The sequence below is a fragment of the Nicotiana sylvestris genome, chromosome 3, assembly GCF_000393655.2.
Source record: "Nicotiana sylvestris chromosome 3, ASM39365v2, whole genome shotgun sequence".
NCBI classification, from domain to species: Eukaryota; Viridiplantae; Streptophyta; class Magnoliopsida; order Solanales; family Solanaceae; genus Nicotiana; species Nicotiana sylvestris.
This window is the reverse complement of record NC_091059.1, coordinates 165,583,324-165,597,218: the sequence shown is the minus strand read 5'-3', so window position 1 is coordinate 165,597,218 and position 13,895 is coordinate 165,583,324. Positions and strand designations below refer to the sequence as shown.

The following is a 13,895-nucleotide window of genomic DNA, read 5'->3' as shown; positions in this document are numbered from 1 at the left end:
GTCCCTTCCTTTCCCCTCTTTTTATTTTCCATTCGCATCTCTTGCTTTCATTAGTTTCAAGCACAAGATGAAAATTTCCAATTCTGCAAGAGCTCAAGTTTTCTTCATGGAAGAGTCGTTGGCAAAGAAGTCTTAACATTTGAATAGTATTGCATTTTATACACTTAAAAGTCAGCAACTGAAACTGAACGAAAAATACAGATACAGATTGGTTCTTCGACAAATAAGCTTCAGACACAAATTGTAGAACTTATAACATTCTTCCCTGAGATTTGTCCATCTTACAAACAATCAGCACTTCTAGAAAAGCTTCTTCTGTGTTCAGGTTGCTGGACAAGAGGCACTACAAATTATTTGGTAGGCTGGCTAAGAAATACATTCCTTTTCCTGTAGATTAAAGATTACAAACAAATGCAACTTGTACAGAACTCACTCACAGGGTTGACTATACATCTGATAGGAGAAAAGAAATAAAGATTCAATTTACTGGAGAAATAGAGATCGGATTCAACAAGAGGTGGAGCAAGGAGGGGCCTTCAGTGAACAGCAGAGTCCGATACCTTGGGGATGTGACTACCATCATCCTGCACTTTCGACCAACCAGGATTTTCCAGAATCTGAAATCTGATGAATCAAATAAGTCACCCTTTGAGCTTGTTTGCGTTAAACTGTCCCCTGCCTGTAGTTTCCTCATCCCACGATGCATCCACATGAGGAAGCTGATATTCATCTGGTTTGAGAGCCAATGCAAAATCTGGCAGTGTTGGGGCTGTCTCCATGATCCTACAGCAATCCTCTTCATGTATAAGTATTTTTCCAGCAGGGAAACTGTATCTTGCTCATTGATTAAGCTTAAAACATGCATAAACTATTCATTTGCAACTTCCACGGAGACAACAGTCTCTAACACTTACAATTTCTCCTCATTTTTGTAATTGGTTGTCATTACTGTGCATTATTTATTTTTTTTGGTTGGTTGGTTGGTTGGTTGGGGGGGGGGGTGGGGGGTTTAGTCTATCTTTTATTTTTTTTAAATTCTTACTCTTTACAGGGGTTGGTTTAGTTGGTGGTGCAGAACAAAGCTTTCCTGTACTATTACAATTTTATACCTCATCAAAGTCAAGAAGCTATCTTCTAATATGTCAAGCCAAATTCAAAAAATATACTCCTATATAAGGAATGCATGCCATCTCTCAAACCCAATATCAAAATTTAGCAATCTACTTCAGATACGCAATTCTGCAGCCAAGTATCATCATATCTTCGAAGTCAAAAACAAAAAAAGAAAACTTACTTTTCATAAGAGTACAAGTCCCTGTTGATTCGCACTTTGCTCGAAGTGTCCTTTGGAATTTTCTCTGCAAGATACTTCATCGTTCCCCAGAGTGGAGGATTTCTGGATTGACAAATGGAAGTCAGGCAGGCAGAAGAGACGGGATAAGGTGGGATGAAAAAAAATATGTTGTGTACTACAACCACAAAAGAGGCTCCAAATGAAAATATGACGTTTCCCAGTCTGATGAATTTTAAGCACTAGACACAGTTCTACAAGTTAGTATGCTCATTAAATGGTAAAATCTTAAAATTAGGGCTAAAAGCGAACTCTTCATTACAGTGCTTCATGCACACAGCAAAATTTAGCACTAGCTTCAGATACAGTATTATCTTGAGAAACCACATTCAAGGACATCCGAATACCATCTGAAGTAATATTTCAGAGGTTTGTTGAAAACGGTGTAGCTCAAAGATGTAGATGGATTTGGAAACACTAAAGGATAAGAAAGAGATATAACCAGTCAAAAAACCAATGAATAACAAGACCAAATGCAGGACACCTGTTGGAAGTCCTAAAGTTGAAGCTAAACTAAAGATTTCTTCTATCTTCTGAGAGTCACTAGATGAAAGCCATAACTGAAACGCTGCACTAAGCTATCTAATTGAAAGGGTTATTTTATAATCAAATTTGATAGCTAAAGAATTAAACGTATAAATAGTTTCACAATGTTCTTAATTGCTCAGGTCTCTGAATAGATTTGGTTTCATAATCAATTTTACCAAAGCTACACGTAGTTTTTCCACTTTTTTTCCAAAATAAGTTTTTTCACTGCATAGCAAGAAAAATAAGGAAATATAGGAAGTACAGGGAGTTAAAGAGTAATGAAGGGGAGAAAATGAATAACGGATCGTGCGAAGTTTACCTGGAGAGAGGAATGGCTGCATTGAAACCTTCGCACGCCTTCTTACTTTCTTTTAGATATTCATCTGCTGCTTGCAGGGCAGCTACAGCCATTCCATGAGATTTTTCTGTGTTTCCTTCATCGAGGATTAGACCATGATAATAGTATGCTGAAGCCTACACAGAATTTTGTGTGTCATGCATAAGTTTGAGGGGAGAAAAATGCAATAGATATAAAAGATGGCAAAGAAGCTGCAGAAGCTTTCCAAAGACCAGCATGAAGGTCCTTAAGTACATGGACTATGAAGTTACAGTATGCGGAGTTTTCACTTAGACAGCTTTTCTTGTATCACCAACGGTAAGTATTGAAAGCTATCACCTTCTCTTATTGAAGAAAGAATTTTGCTGATGGAAGATGCAGGGTGTCCAGTACAACAAAACAGTTGTTTTATGCTATAACTCATTCCATGAAATAATTAAGAGGGATTTTTAGGTTGCTTAAACTGAAGAAAGTTATAAGCATTTAGTCTTCGAAGAGCAAAAATCGTCAGTTTAAAGGAGACTCTCACTTACAAATCGAGGTAGCCAGCAAGACGTACACTACCAATTATCTATCGGGTTATTCACAAGAAGAACAATAAAATATGAGTTTCAGATCCCTAACACCACATGTGAAATTCTAAGAGCATTCAGCAAGGTTATAAAATCAGCCACTTCCGAAGCATCTGGATAGTGAGAGAGAAATACAACTACAGAAAAGTCCATTTTTCAACATAGAATGAAAAACATGGACCAGAGTGTAGTATTTGGACACGCTGGTTAGATAAGCACTCAAAGGACCCAGGCCAACATTGATTGAACGAAAAGGAACGACAAATGAATTTATGGCATGAATGTTGGATGGATTGCACGACATCTGCACCACTATTTTCACAATCCCATCCAACCACAATTCAGCTGTAGGTCATTTTCCGGCGTTTATTTTTACGGGTCCTGCGTGCTTTATCCGTAACAAATATAGCACATTGTCTAATGAACAGACAAAGGCAAACATTTTGATATAAATTCATATGTTAATGACGCCATAACGGTTGGTAAAGTCAGTTAACTACACTTCAGTCCCAAACTAGTTGGGATAATTCATAAGCTAATGACACTCAGATAAAATAAGGTGCTGTGAGAGTTCCTTATTCTATATTGGCACCTGCTTGTTAACATACATAGGACAGAAAGCTATCCCATATCCCTGAATGATAATGCTAGACTAAGCATTCTAATCTTTATGCTCTGCACACCAATTGCCAAATCCAACTGCGTGTTGCTTGGACTAAGTTACATATGTCATCAAACCAGAATAAAGTGTGCTCAGATGTCATCCTTGCATGAACTACTCAAAAAATGTTGTACGTTATAGAGGACAAGCTTGTGTCAAGGAAGTCTTTCACTCATCAGTAAGTAAAATCAAGGAACAGTTCGGTCTATAATTTTATTACCTCTTGTTGTTGACATAGATACTAAAATCTAGTAGGATTTAAAGAAGTAAACAAAAGAAAGAGAATCACAAGATACCTTGGCTTCAATATATTTCCACTTCACGAAAAGCCTATGCTTTTCTCCCCAACCATTTGATAATGGAAGGTTCATGATGTTATCTTGAGCCTGCAAGGTAACAAAAAAGCAAAGTAGTTGATATCTCAGACACTATCTGGCAACAAAAAGGAAATGTTCCATAAAATGGAATAACACAGAGCTTTCTTTTCCCCTCTCCATGGTTATGTTAGGGGAAGGAGTTTAAAAGGACCAATTACTCCAATTGAAGCAAATGAAATATACAGGCAATGCCAACTAGTTGGGACTAAACTAGTTACCTGTATAGGAATAAGTGCGAGACTCAAAGAACCCCTGATTTGATTAGCACTGGAATGAAATGGACTAGAATATAGCCAAATTCTATAGAGGATTCATATAACCCTTTGTTAAATTAAAGCAGTCGAGTATGCATTGGCAAAAGGATTCAGTACCTGCTGCCAGTATTTTACCATCTCGCATGCAAGCCTTCTTTTGACAGCCAGTGTTGCTTTAGTACTGTCAATTGCAAGTCCAAGCTGAATATCAACGGCCTAAGATCATGGTGACAGATACATCAGATGGGGAAGACAATTTAATCCATATGGTACATTTTCTTAACTAGTATTAAGCAACAGCTAACATCTTTATTCAACGAGAATTATTAGCGCAAGAAAGCATATGGACAGCACCATAATACAGCCAAAATAACAAACATGCATCTAATGCTCAGGGATAGGATGATATGAGAACTAACCAAACATATTCAAAATGGCTAAATGCACGAAAGTCTGCTGAATTTTTAGGTAACTCAAATTCAGATGACCACCTCCACTACTGTGCACATTTTTATAGCAGAAAATTTGCTAAGTAGAGTGGTTTTGCTGCGTTTAGATATTAAGCATGTACCCAGATGATCCCCTTCGCTATTGTACACAGTTATAACAGCAATCTTTGAAAAATAGATTGCTTTTGCTGTCGCTGGGATACTAAACACATATCTTGCACTTTGTTAATTAGTGTGCACTAGAGTATGTTCTATTCACTGAAAGCAGAGGTAACAGGTATGAAGAACTCAAGCTCCATTAAAAACCAGGGCAAAAGTAAAATACACACTAGGAGAGAGACTCTACACGGATTAGATATTGAAATTGAAAAGACAGCACAAATAGCATTATCCTTGCATGAAGATTTCATGTTTCAGCCCCTGTGCATATTCACTAAGCCAATCCATGAAAAAAGTCATTTCCTTCTTCAGCAAATCAGAATCATATTGTCATAGACTATTTCCACAAATCTTATTTATTAACATAGGAATTCCTGACTGAGCCCTCGTACAGTAATTGCAGAGTCTTTGGTGCACTATTTGAATGTCACTGACCTTTTTGGGATGTTAACAAAATGATAGTCAAGAAAAGAGAAGCTGAAAGATTATCACTATAGGCATGATATGTATTTGCTTATATAATTACATTGTCCAAATTCATCCATAACAATTTTAGATATCATTGGACACTCATTGAAGAGAAAGAGTATCCAGTAAGGCATTGAGAAGTTATGGGTATTGCACGTTTAAAATTATAAAATAATGCAACCAAAAAAAATAATATAGGCTCTGAATGAGCTATTACCTGCCCTAATGCTTGGAGGCACAATGCTCGCAGAACTCCTTCAGCTAGGTCAACTGGCAAATTTCTCCTAAATACAATGCAAATAATAGTGAAAATCTAATCCCTGATAGATTTAAATAGAAATCATGGATTTGCATTGTATTGGTATAAAAACCTTTGTTCAGCAGGCAACTGGGGAAGAACGTTTCGAACCGCACAATCGAGATATCCAGCAGCCTTTAGAAAAACATCAACAGAAGATCGCCTGCTCTCTGTCAGATATTAAAGACAAAATGAGGAAAACAAAAGATCAATTTGAAGCCACAAGATGAATGTGTCCTGAGAGAAGTTTCAGAGGCTTCACCAAGAAATCAAGTGTTATAAATATAAAGAATACATCAAGACATTTACTTGCGGTTACTGAATCTCCAATGTTAAACATGGGAACAATACCCACCTTCAGATACCTTTGGTGAATAACCATCGAGAGATGTTCTAGGAAGAAGCAGCAAGTTAGCTTGCGATAGCGACAGTGTTGCCATCAAGTGCAAAATGGACAGTACTTCATACCAAGCACTAAACATTGCAGTTTCCTGAAATATTCTGACAAATAAGACAGTTCTCCCTCATGGTGGCAAAACCAAATAGAAGACTAAACATGAACAGAAATGAAAAGAAAAGAAAAGAAAATTGAATTTCTAGTCTGACCTCTGCATCATCCTCTTGATTGACCCAAATAAACTGCACTTTATGTTGTAATGGACTCCCTGAAATGGCCAAGAAAGCAACATCTCACAACTAAAATCAACAAAGCACGAATGCTAATGAGATAGCAACCAATGTATTTACCATCTTTAACTAGCCCCAAAAGAACAGGCAAATAGTCTTCGAGAGCCTGCAAAAGATCTCCAAGGGTTGAACCTCCTGCAAGAAATAGGTGCTAAGCATTATATCCACACATAACGAAAGAGACACGAACATGGCCAAATTCCAAAAAATGTGTTTGCGAAGCTCTGCAACTCACCATGCTGAGTAGCAGTTTTCCTTCTTGTCCTTGTAATTGTGGGAGCTTCCTGCCCTGCCATAACAACTATTCTGGTTCTGAGAGCAGAAAGGCGCTCCACCAGGGTTTTCGACAAGTTATCACCAAATGCAAGAGAGAAATCAACCGGCTTAGGGATACGTAATCCAGGAACAAATACAGACACATCGCCAATGTTTCCCGGCCGTCTTCTATTCCCACCAGTATCTTGCGGCGTCGAAACAAAGCATCCCATATCCTAAAATTTTCTCGTATCTGCCAGCACACTACCATAAATTACAGAATGGTCATAAAACAAAAATTACGTCAAGAAAAATAATGACCTCTTTCATGAATGCATTTCAAAAAAAAATTGTAACATGAATAATCGTGTAGAATAAAATCACCACAAGAGAAATTGGAAGGCTGAGCTGGAAACTACTCATAAAGTGAAAATCACAATAAATGAGCAACCAACAAAACAGTTGGCTGCTCACGAGTACTATCCCATATACTGCTACTAGAACCACCTGTCAAGTCAGCAGTCTCTTTTGTGATTACCAAATGTGTCTAAACTGAATAGATACCAGCCTTAGCTGTAAGAAAACAAACCATCTTACCCTGGTGCTATAATCAGCAGATAAAACGATCAGTCGATTTCTCTAGTAATTTCTGCATCATATAAAAAGAATTATTTATGTAAGTATAAGTGCAAACACAAAACTTAAAATTCCTCCTTCCATAATGAACTTGGACAGAATTGTCAAAAAAGATGGCGGCTTTGAATCCAGTTACAATAAAGTCACAGAAAAGTACATTTCTTCTCTTGAAAGGAGAAAGAGAAACAGAAACTTGTGATTGACGTAACATTTGGAGTAAAGAATTGTAAACCGCATTTAAGAAAGCAATAAAGGAACAATTAACTATTTAAGCAAGTAAGCCAAGTTGTGCAAATAATTTGAACCAAGTGGAGCAGCTAAACAACCAAACCCAATTACCATAAACATGAGAATTTAAACAAATCGAATTCAGTTCTTTGTATTACATCTTCCAGAATCAATCAAATGAATTGGATTATGTACCAACTTAGCTCCAATTTTATACGAAGACACCAATAAATATGATCGTAAAACAGGGAAATCATAGACCCAATTAGTATTACAGAAAATTATACCTGGTATGAAACAGAGGAACCAAAATTTTCCATAAAAAAAGGAAGCAAGAAGATGAAAGGTCGTATAGTTAGGGAGATAGATTCTAAATGAAACAAATAATTAAACCCTATTATAGAAACTATGTAGCTGAATTGAGGAAAACCCCAAATTCTCTCTGAAAGGGCAAAAAAAAAAAGGGAATCAGCTCAACCTCAAGTTGGGAGTAGAATCAGCTGAGAATTTCAATTTCGACATTTGTTTGGAAAAAGAAAAGCTAAGGAAGTCAATAAAGGGAGAGGAATACAGATAGAAAAAGCGGTCTTAAAAAGGGTTGAGAAAAAAAAAGGAGGAAGCTTCTTCAATCATCAACGTAGAGTTGAAATCTTGATAAGTAATCGTCCCAAAATATAGAGAGAGAAAATTAAACCCTAAATTATTTAAAATTACAGGGATTAGAGTAATTTATTACTACTATTATTATTACTGGTGAAGTTGCGTTTTTTTGTCATAGTAATGTGGTAGTTAGTGGCAATGTAACGACAATTATTCGTAGATGTTTGCTTTTTATATGGAGCCGAATGCCACCTTTTTCGGTGTTTAGTTGTCCGCTTCTTTACCCTTTTCCCTTTTAAAAGAATTTTTGGGTTGTTATGACTTATGCACTTACGCTTATATATGCCACAAAGCAATGTGACTTTTTAACATGTTTTGGCCATTTTTTTTTTTTTATTAACGTATTTTTTTAGAAATCAAAAAAAAATTGAAAAGTATTTTTAAGAAAAATATATTCAAATGCATTTTTTTAAAAGCTTTGTCCAACATTAATTGTTATTCAAAAGTACTTTTTAAACTAATTAGCCAAACGCAAACTGTTTCACTAAAAGTACTTTTCTAAAAGTAGTTTTGAGAAAAAATATTTTTCAAAATAAGCTAATTTTAGAAGCTTTGCCAAACAGGAAATTTGTCAAATGGTCTTTTTTGAGTCCGTGCTAGGATTTTGATGTTCTAATGTTTTTCAAATTTAGATAATTGTTATAAAACAAAGACTGTAAAGTAAATAAAGCGAAGACAAATATAGAGAGAGATTGATACATTACTCAACTTCAAAATGATGTTCATAAAAACTGAAATCTCTTCTATTTATAGAAGAAAAGAAGCAGCTGCAAGGCTTTTCAGGAAGCAACTGCGAGGCTTTTCTTGAGTTGCTTGTAAGCTGTCTACATGAGTTGCTCGCAACCTGGCTGTTAAATAAGAAGCTGTTGCAAGTCATTTCATTGAGTTGCTTGAAACCTACGTGCATCAGCTGCTTGGAGATAAACTTCAACGGAGTTAAATGGATAATCTTCTTCAGGAAGATTATCTACAACGGAGTAATAAATAGACATCCACAATAATATTTTCATAACACTCCCCATTGGATGTTCATTATTAGGTGCCACGTTAAAACCTTAATAAGAAAAATTCCGTGGGAAAAAATATCCTAGTCAAGGAAAAAGAGTGCACTAATAATATACATTGCAAGTTGTCTCATTAAAAATCTTGTCAGGATAATTCAGTGAAAAAAAAACTATGTAAGGAAAAAATAGTACAATGCATACTTTACTCTCCCTGATAAAGACGTTGTTTCAAATATTTGAGTCTCCGCATTCCAATCTTGTATCCCATCTTCTCAAAAGTTGAAGTTGGCAGAGATTTAGTGAATAAATCTATCGGTCTGTTACTTGAATAGATTTGTTCCACATCAATGTCACTAGATCATGCGTGTAGAATAATTTTGGTGAAATGTGCTTCGCTCTATCTCCTTCTATAAATCCTCCCTTCAATTGGACTGTGCATGCAACATTGTCTTCGTATAAATTGTGGATCTTTTATCACATTCCAAATCACATTTTTCTCGAATAAAATGAATCACTGATCTAAATCATACGCGTTCCCTGTTTGCTTCATGAATAACTATTATCTAAGCATGATTTGAAGAAGTACAACAACAACAACAACAACAACAACAACAACGACGACCCAGTAAAATCCCACTAGTGGAGTCTGAGGAGGGTAGTGTATACGCAGACCTTACCCCTACCTCGAAGGAGTAGAAAGACTATTTCCGAAAGACCCTCGGTTCAAGAAGACAAAAGGACAAAAAAAAACAATATTAGTAACGCCACCGAAATAATATGGAACAAATATGACAAATAGGAACAACATGAAATCAAGAAGAATGATACAAAGCATTGCAAAAGCAAAATAGTATCCCTATCAAACTAGTCTCACAAAGTTATGGTATAAGACAAGACTCAACTACCTCCTAACCTACAACCCTAATACTCGACCTCCACATGTTCCTATCAAGTGCCATGTCCTCCGCAATTTGAAGCCTCGCCATATCCTGCCTAATCATCTCCCCCCAATACTTCTTAGGCCGTCCTCTACCTCTTCTTGTGCCCTCCAAAACCAATCGTTCGCACCTCCTTACCGGAGCATCTGGGTTTCTCCTCTGAACATGCCCAAACCATCTGAGCCTTGCTTCCCGCATCTTGTCATCAATGGGAGCCACGCATACCTTCTCCCGAATATCATCATTCCTAATCTTATCCATCATAATATGCCCGCACATCCACCTCAACATCCTCATTTCTGCTACCTTCATCCTCTGGGTATGTAATTTCTTGACCGGCCAACACTCAGCCCTATACATCATGGCCGGCCTAACCACAGCTTTATAGAACTTACTTTTGAGTATCAGTGACACTCTCTTGTCACACAATACTTCAGATGCTAATCTCCACTTCATTCATCCTACTCCAATACGGTATGTAACATCCTCGTTGATCTCCCCTCCCCATGGATATTCGACCCAAGGTACTTGAAGCTGCCTCTACTCGGGATGACCTGTGATTCAAGCCTCACATCCACGCTCACTTCCCTCTACTCAGCACTGAACTTACACTCCAGATATTCCGTCTTTGTACTGCTAAGATTGAAACCCTTAGATTCAAGAGCCTATCTCAAAGCCTCCAGCCTCTCATTAATGCCGGTTCGCGACTTATCAATCAGAACTATGTCATCGGCGAATAGTATGCACCATGGCACATCCCCTTGAATGTGACGTGCTAACGCGTCCATCACCAGGGCAAATAGGAACGGACTGAGCGCAAAACCTTGGTGTAACCCCATAACAACCAGAAAATCCTCAGAGTCGCCTCCTACTGTCCTAACACGAGTCTTCGCCCCATCATACATGATCGCCATAATGTAGGGAACCGACACACCTTTTTCCTTCAAGTTTCTCCAAAGAACTTCTCTAGAAACCTTATCATACGCTTTTTCTAGGTCAATAAACATCATGTGCAGGTCTTTCTTCTTATCCCTGTACTATTCAATCAACCTCCTAACAAGGTGTATAGCTTCTGTAGTAGAACGACCTGGTATGAAACCAAACTGGTTGTCGGAAATGGACACTGTCATCCTCAACCTTGCTTCAACCACCCTCTCACATACTTTCATAGTATGACTTAGTAATTTGATACCCCTATAATTATTACAGCTCTGGATATCACCATTGTTCTTATACAGTGGGACCACCATACTCCACCTCTACTCTTTCGGCATCCTCTTCGCCTTAAAAATAACATTCAACAACCTAGTCAACCACTCCAAACCTGCTTTCCCCACACACATCCAAAATTTTACTGGAATCTCGTCAGGCCCGGTCGCTTTGCCCCTACTCATCTTACTCATAGCTCCCGCGACCTTCTCAACCTTGATATGCCTGCAGTACCCAGAGTCACTGTGACTCTCGGAATGCTCCAATTCTCCGAGCATAATATCCCTATCCCCTACTTTGTTAAGAAGTTTTTGAAAGTAAGTCTGCCATCTCCTCTTAATCTGGGAATCTTCCATCAATACTCTACCATCGTCGTCCTTGATGCATCTCGCTCTGTCACACCTCCTTTTTCCGCCCCCGCGAGGGGTGAATGAGTTTTTCCAATTAAAGGACAATCGAAACTGGATTTATTTATTTATTTCAGAGTCGCCACTTGGGAGATTTAGGGTGTCCCAAGTCACCAATTTTAATCCCGAATCGAGGAAAAGAATGACTCTGTATTACAGTCTGCGAACCAGAAATCCGGATAAGGAATTCTGTTAACCCGGGAGAAGGTGTTAGGCATTCCCGAGTTCCGTGGTTCTAGCACGGTCGCTCAACTGTCATATTCGGCTTATTTATCTGATTTTAATACAATTATGAACCGATGTGCCAATTTTAACTTTTTACCACTTTATTATTATTATTTTTAAAAGAATGTGAACATCGCTTAAAACACGTCTTTGGACTGCGTCACATGAAATGCACCCACAATCCGGAACACATTTTATTTGATGTTTTGGGATTTGGATTTGGGTCGCATGAAATGCACACCCGTGTTTAGGAATGTATTATTATTAAAATCGTGCCTAAAGCGATTAGCGTATTATTATTTCTGGGTAAGACCGTGGAATTCACTAAAACAGTCTGTTGCCATTGCGGGCCCATGCCCAACGTGTATGACATAAAACTAGACATGGGCCGTCTTATTCACATGTTACTACCCAGTTACATTATACTAGGCATGTTCTCAGTTTGTCAAATTAAAAAAAAAACTTAGCAATCTAATTTTAATCCTAAACCATTTACATGCTGAAATTAACCAATATTATTTAACTAAACAATATTCCTACAAGTTCCGAAATGGTCTATTCGTTTGATTTTTAACTAGACGGAGTTACTATACCATTTATTTATTTTTAAGCAATATATATAGATCGTTCATCCGTTAAGCTATCGTCAGATGTTCCACTATATATAGTAAATAGCTACATGATTCTGATTTTTGTAAGCTAAATAATTTATATATACAAATAAAATTCAGAATATAACTAAAATAAATTTAGAACTTCAACTCTTCATTTTCGTATTCATGCTTCCTATTTCAGTTTACAATAATCAGTGTGTCAGTTGTGTACCTGATATTGGAAGCAAAAGAAAAGGGAGATCAGCAGAAATTCAGTAGCATACAACAACAGCAACCCCAGCAACCAGTAACAACCAGCAACGAGAAACTTAGTGACAGATTTTAAAATCAAGACAAAAATCCAGAAACACCAACAACAATCAACGGACATAAGCAAATGGAATCTTTTCAGATTTTGAAAGACTAGTTAGTGTTTTAACCCTTAATTTCTGAATCCGTATATCAGAATATTTGGATTGTAATCAGGTGTATACTATTCTTCTTTTGAATTTCCAGAATGTTTTTCTTTTTATTTTCTGAAGTCTTAGTATTTTTCGGAATTTCCTCTCTCTTAAAATTTTCTTCTGTATTCTGTCCGTCTAAAAACTCCCCTCAAAATCTGATCAAGTTTTTCTATTTATTTCCCATCCCAAACCCTTTAATCCATTAATAAAACCACACTTTCTCCTACCAAACCCATTATCTTCCTACTCATCCCCCACTATATTAAACAAATATATCAACCCCACCCCATTACATCTTGTCCCCCGTGCCTAACATAAACAATTACCATATTCCCCTCCACTACATTATGTCTTGTCCCCCATTTATATTAAACAATTATATCACCCGCATCCCATTACATTTTGTCCCTCATGCTTAATATAAAGAATTATTCAAAAATGTTCAATTACCAAACTACCCCTCCGACCTTACTAAAATTACCAATTTGTCCCCTGAACGTGCTGCAAATTACCAAACTACCCCATCAGCTATAACCAATTCACCTAAACAATCTAAAACAAAATATAGCCAATATGATCAATTTCTAACAATGTTCAACAACAAATTCAAACTAAATGATGAACAACAAAGAAACAACTAAAATTATCTTGATTGAACAACATCTTTAACAACAAACAAACCTACTTTCAGATTCAACAACAACAACAACAAACAAATATATTCAGATTTCTAAATTCAATAATCATTTGAACTTAAAATCTAACAACTTTACAACCAACAATTCCTATATTAAAACTAAACAAAATCATGAAGCAAACTGAAGAAATAATCAAAAATGATAATCAACAATCAAGAAGATCAAACTATACTAATTTCGGATTCAAGATCAATCAAACAAAGTATGAACATAAATGAAAAGATTCAACAAACTCAAATCACAACTTAAACTATGAAACTCGATTCAGACCAAATATCATCAAAATAAATATTGCGTGACTAAACTAACACACTTCTAGATTAAGCCTAAACAAGAACAAATGAACACTGACAACATACTGAATGAAAACAAACTAACTTCATATGCAAGAAAATGATGAACAATCGACAAGAAATGAAACCAAACATCACACAAAA

The 13,895-nt window shown here is 36.7% G+C and overlaps 1 protein-coding gene across 4 annotated transcripts; it reads right to left on the bottom strand.

The window, feature by feature from the left end:
* Positions 1–118: 118 nt before the first annotated feature.
* Positions 119–7,901, bottom strand: LOC104239364 (uncharacterized). Of its 4 annotated transcripts, none has more exons than XM_009793988.2 (13): positions 7,548–7,901; positions 6,994–7,045; positions 6,377–6,649; positions 6,202–6,276; positions 6,061–6,119; positions 5,810–5,945; positions 5,528–5,624; positions 5,374–5,440; positions 4,198–4,296; positions 3,746–3,835; positions 2,199–2,353; positions 1,295–1,396; positions 119–783 (listed from the first exon to the last, which is right to left on the bottom strand). In XM_009793988.2, exons 3-13 carry the CDS (start codon positions 6,627–6,629, stop codon positions 642–644), a joined length of 1,275 nt encoding a protein of 424 aa, XP_009792290.1. In that variant the 5' UTR covers positions 6,630–6,649; positions 6,994–7,045; positions 7,548–7,901; the 3' UTR covers positions 119–641. The 4 variants fall into 4 exon arrangements, with proteins under 4 accessions (XP_009792290.1, XP_009792292.1, XP_009792293.1 ...); XM_009793990.2 differs by having other exon boundaries at positions 7,739–7,885; XM_009793991.2 differs by having other exon boundaries at positions 6,377–6,660; positions 7,739–7,852.
* Between the last annotated feature and the right edge of the window lie 5,994 nt (positions 7,902–13,895).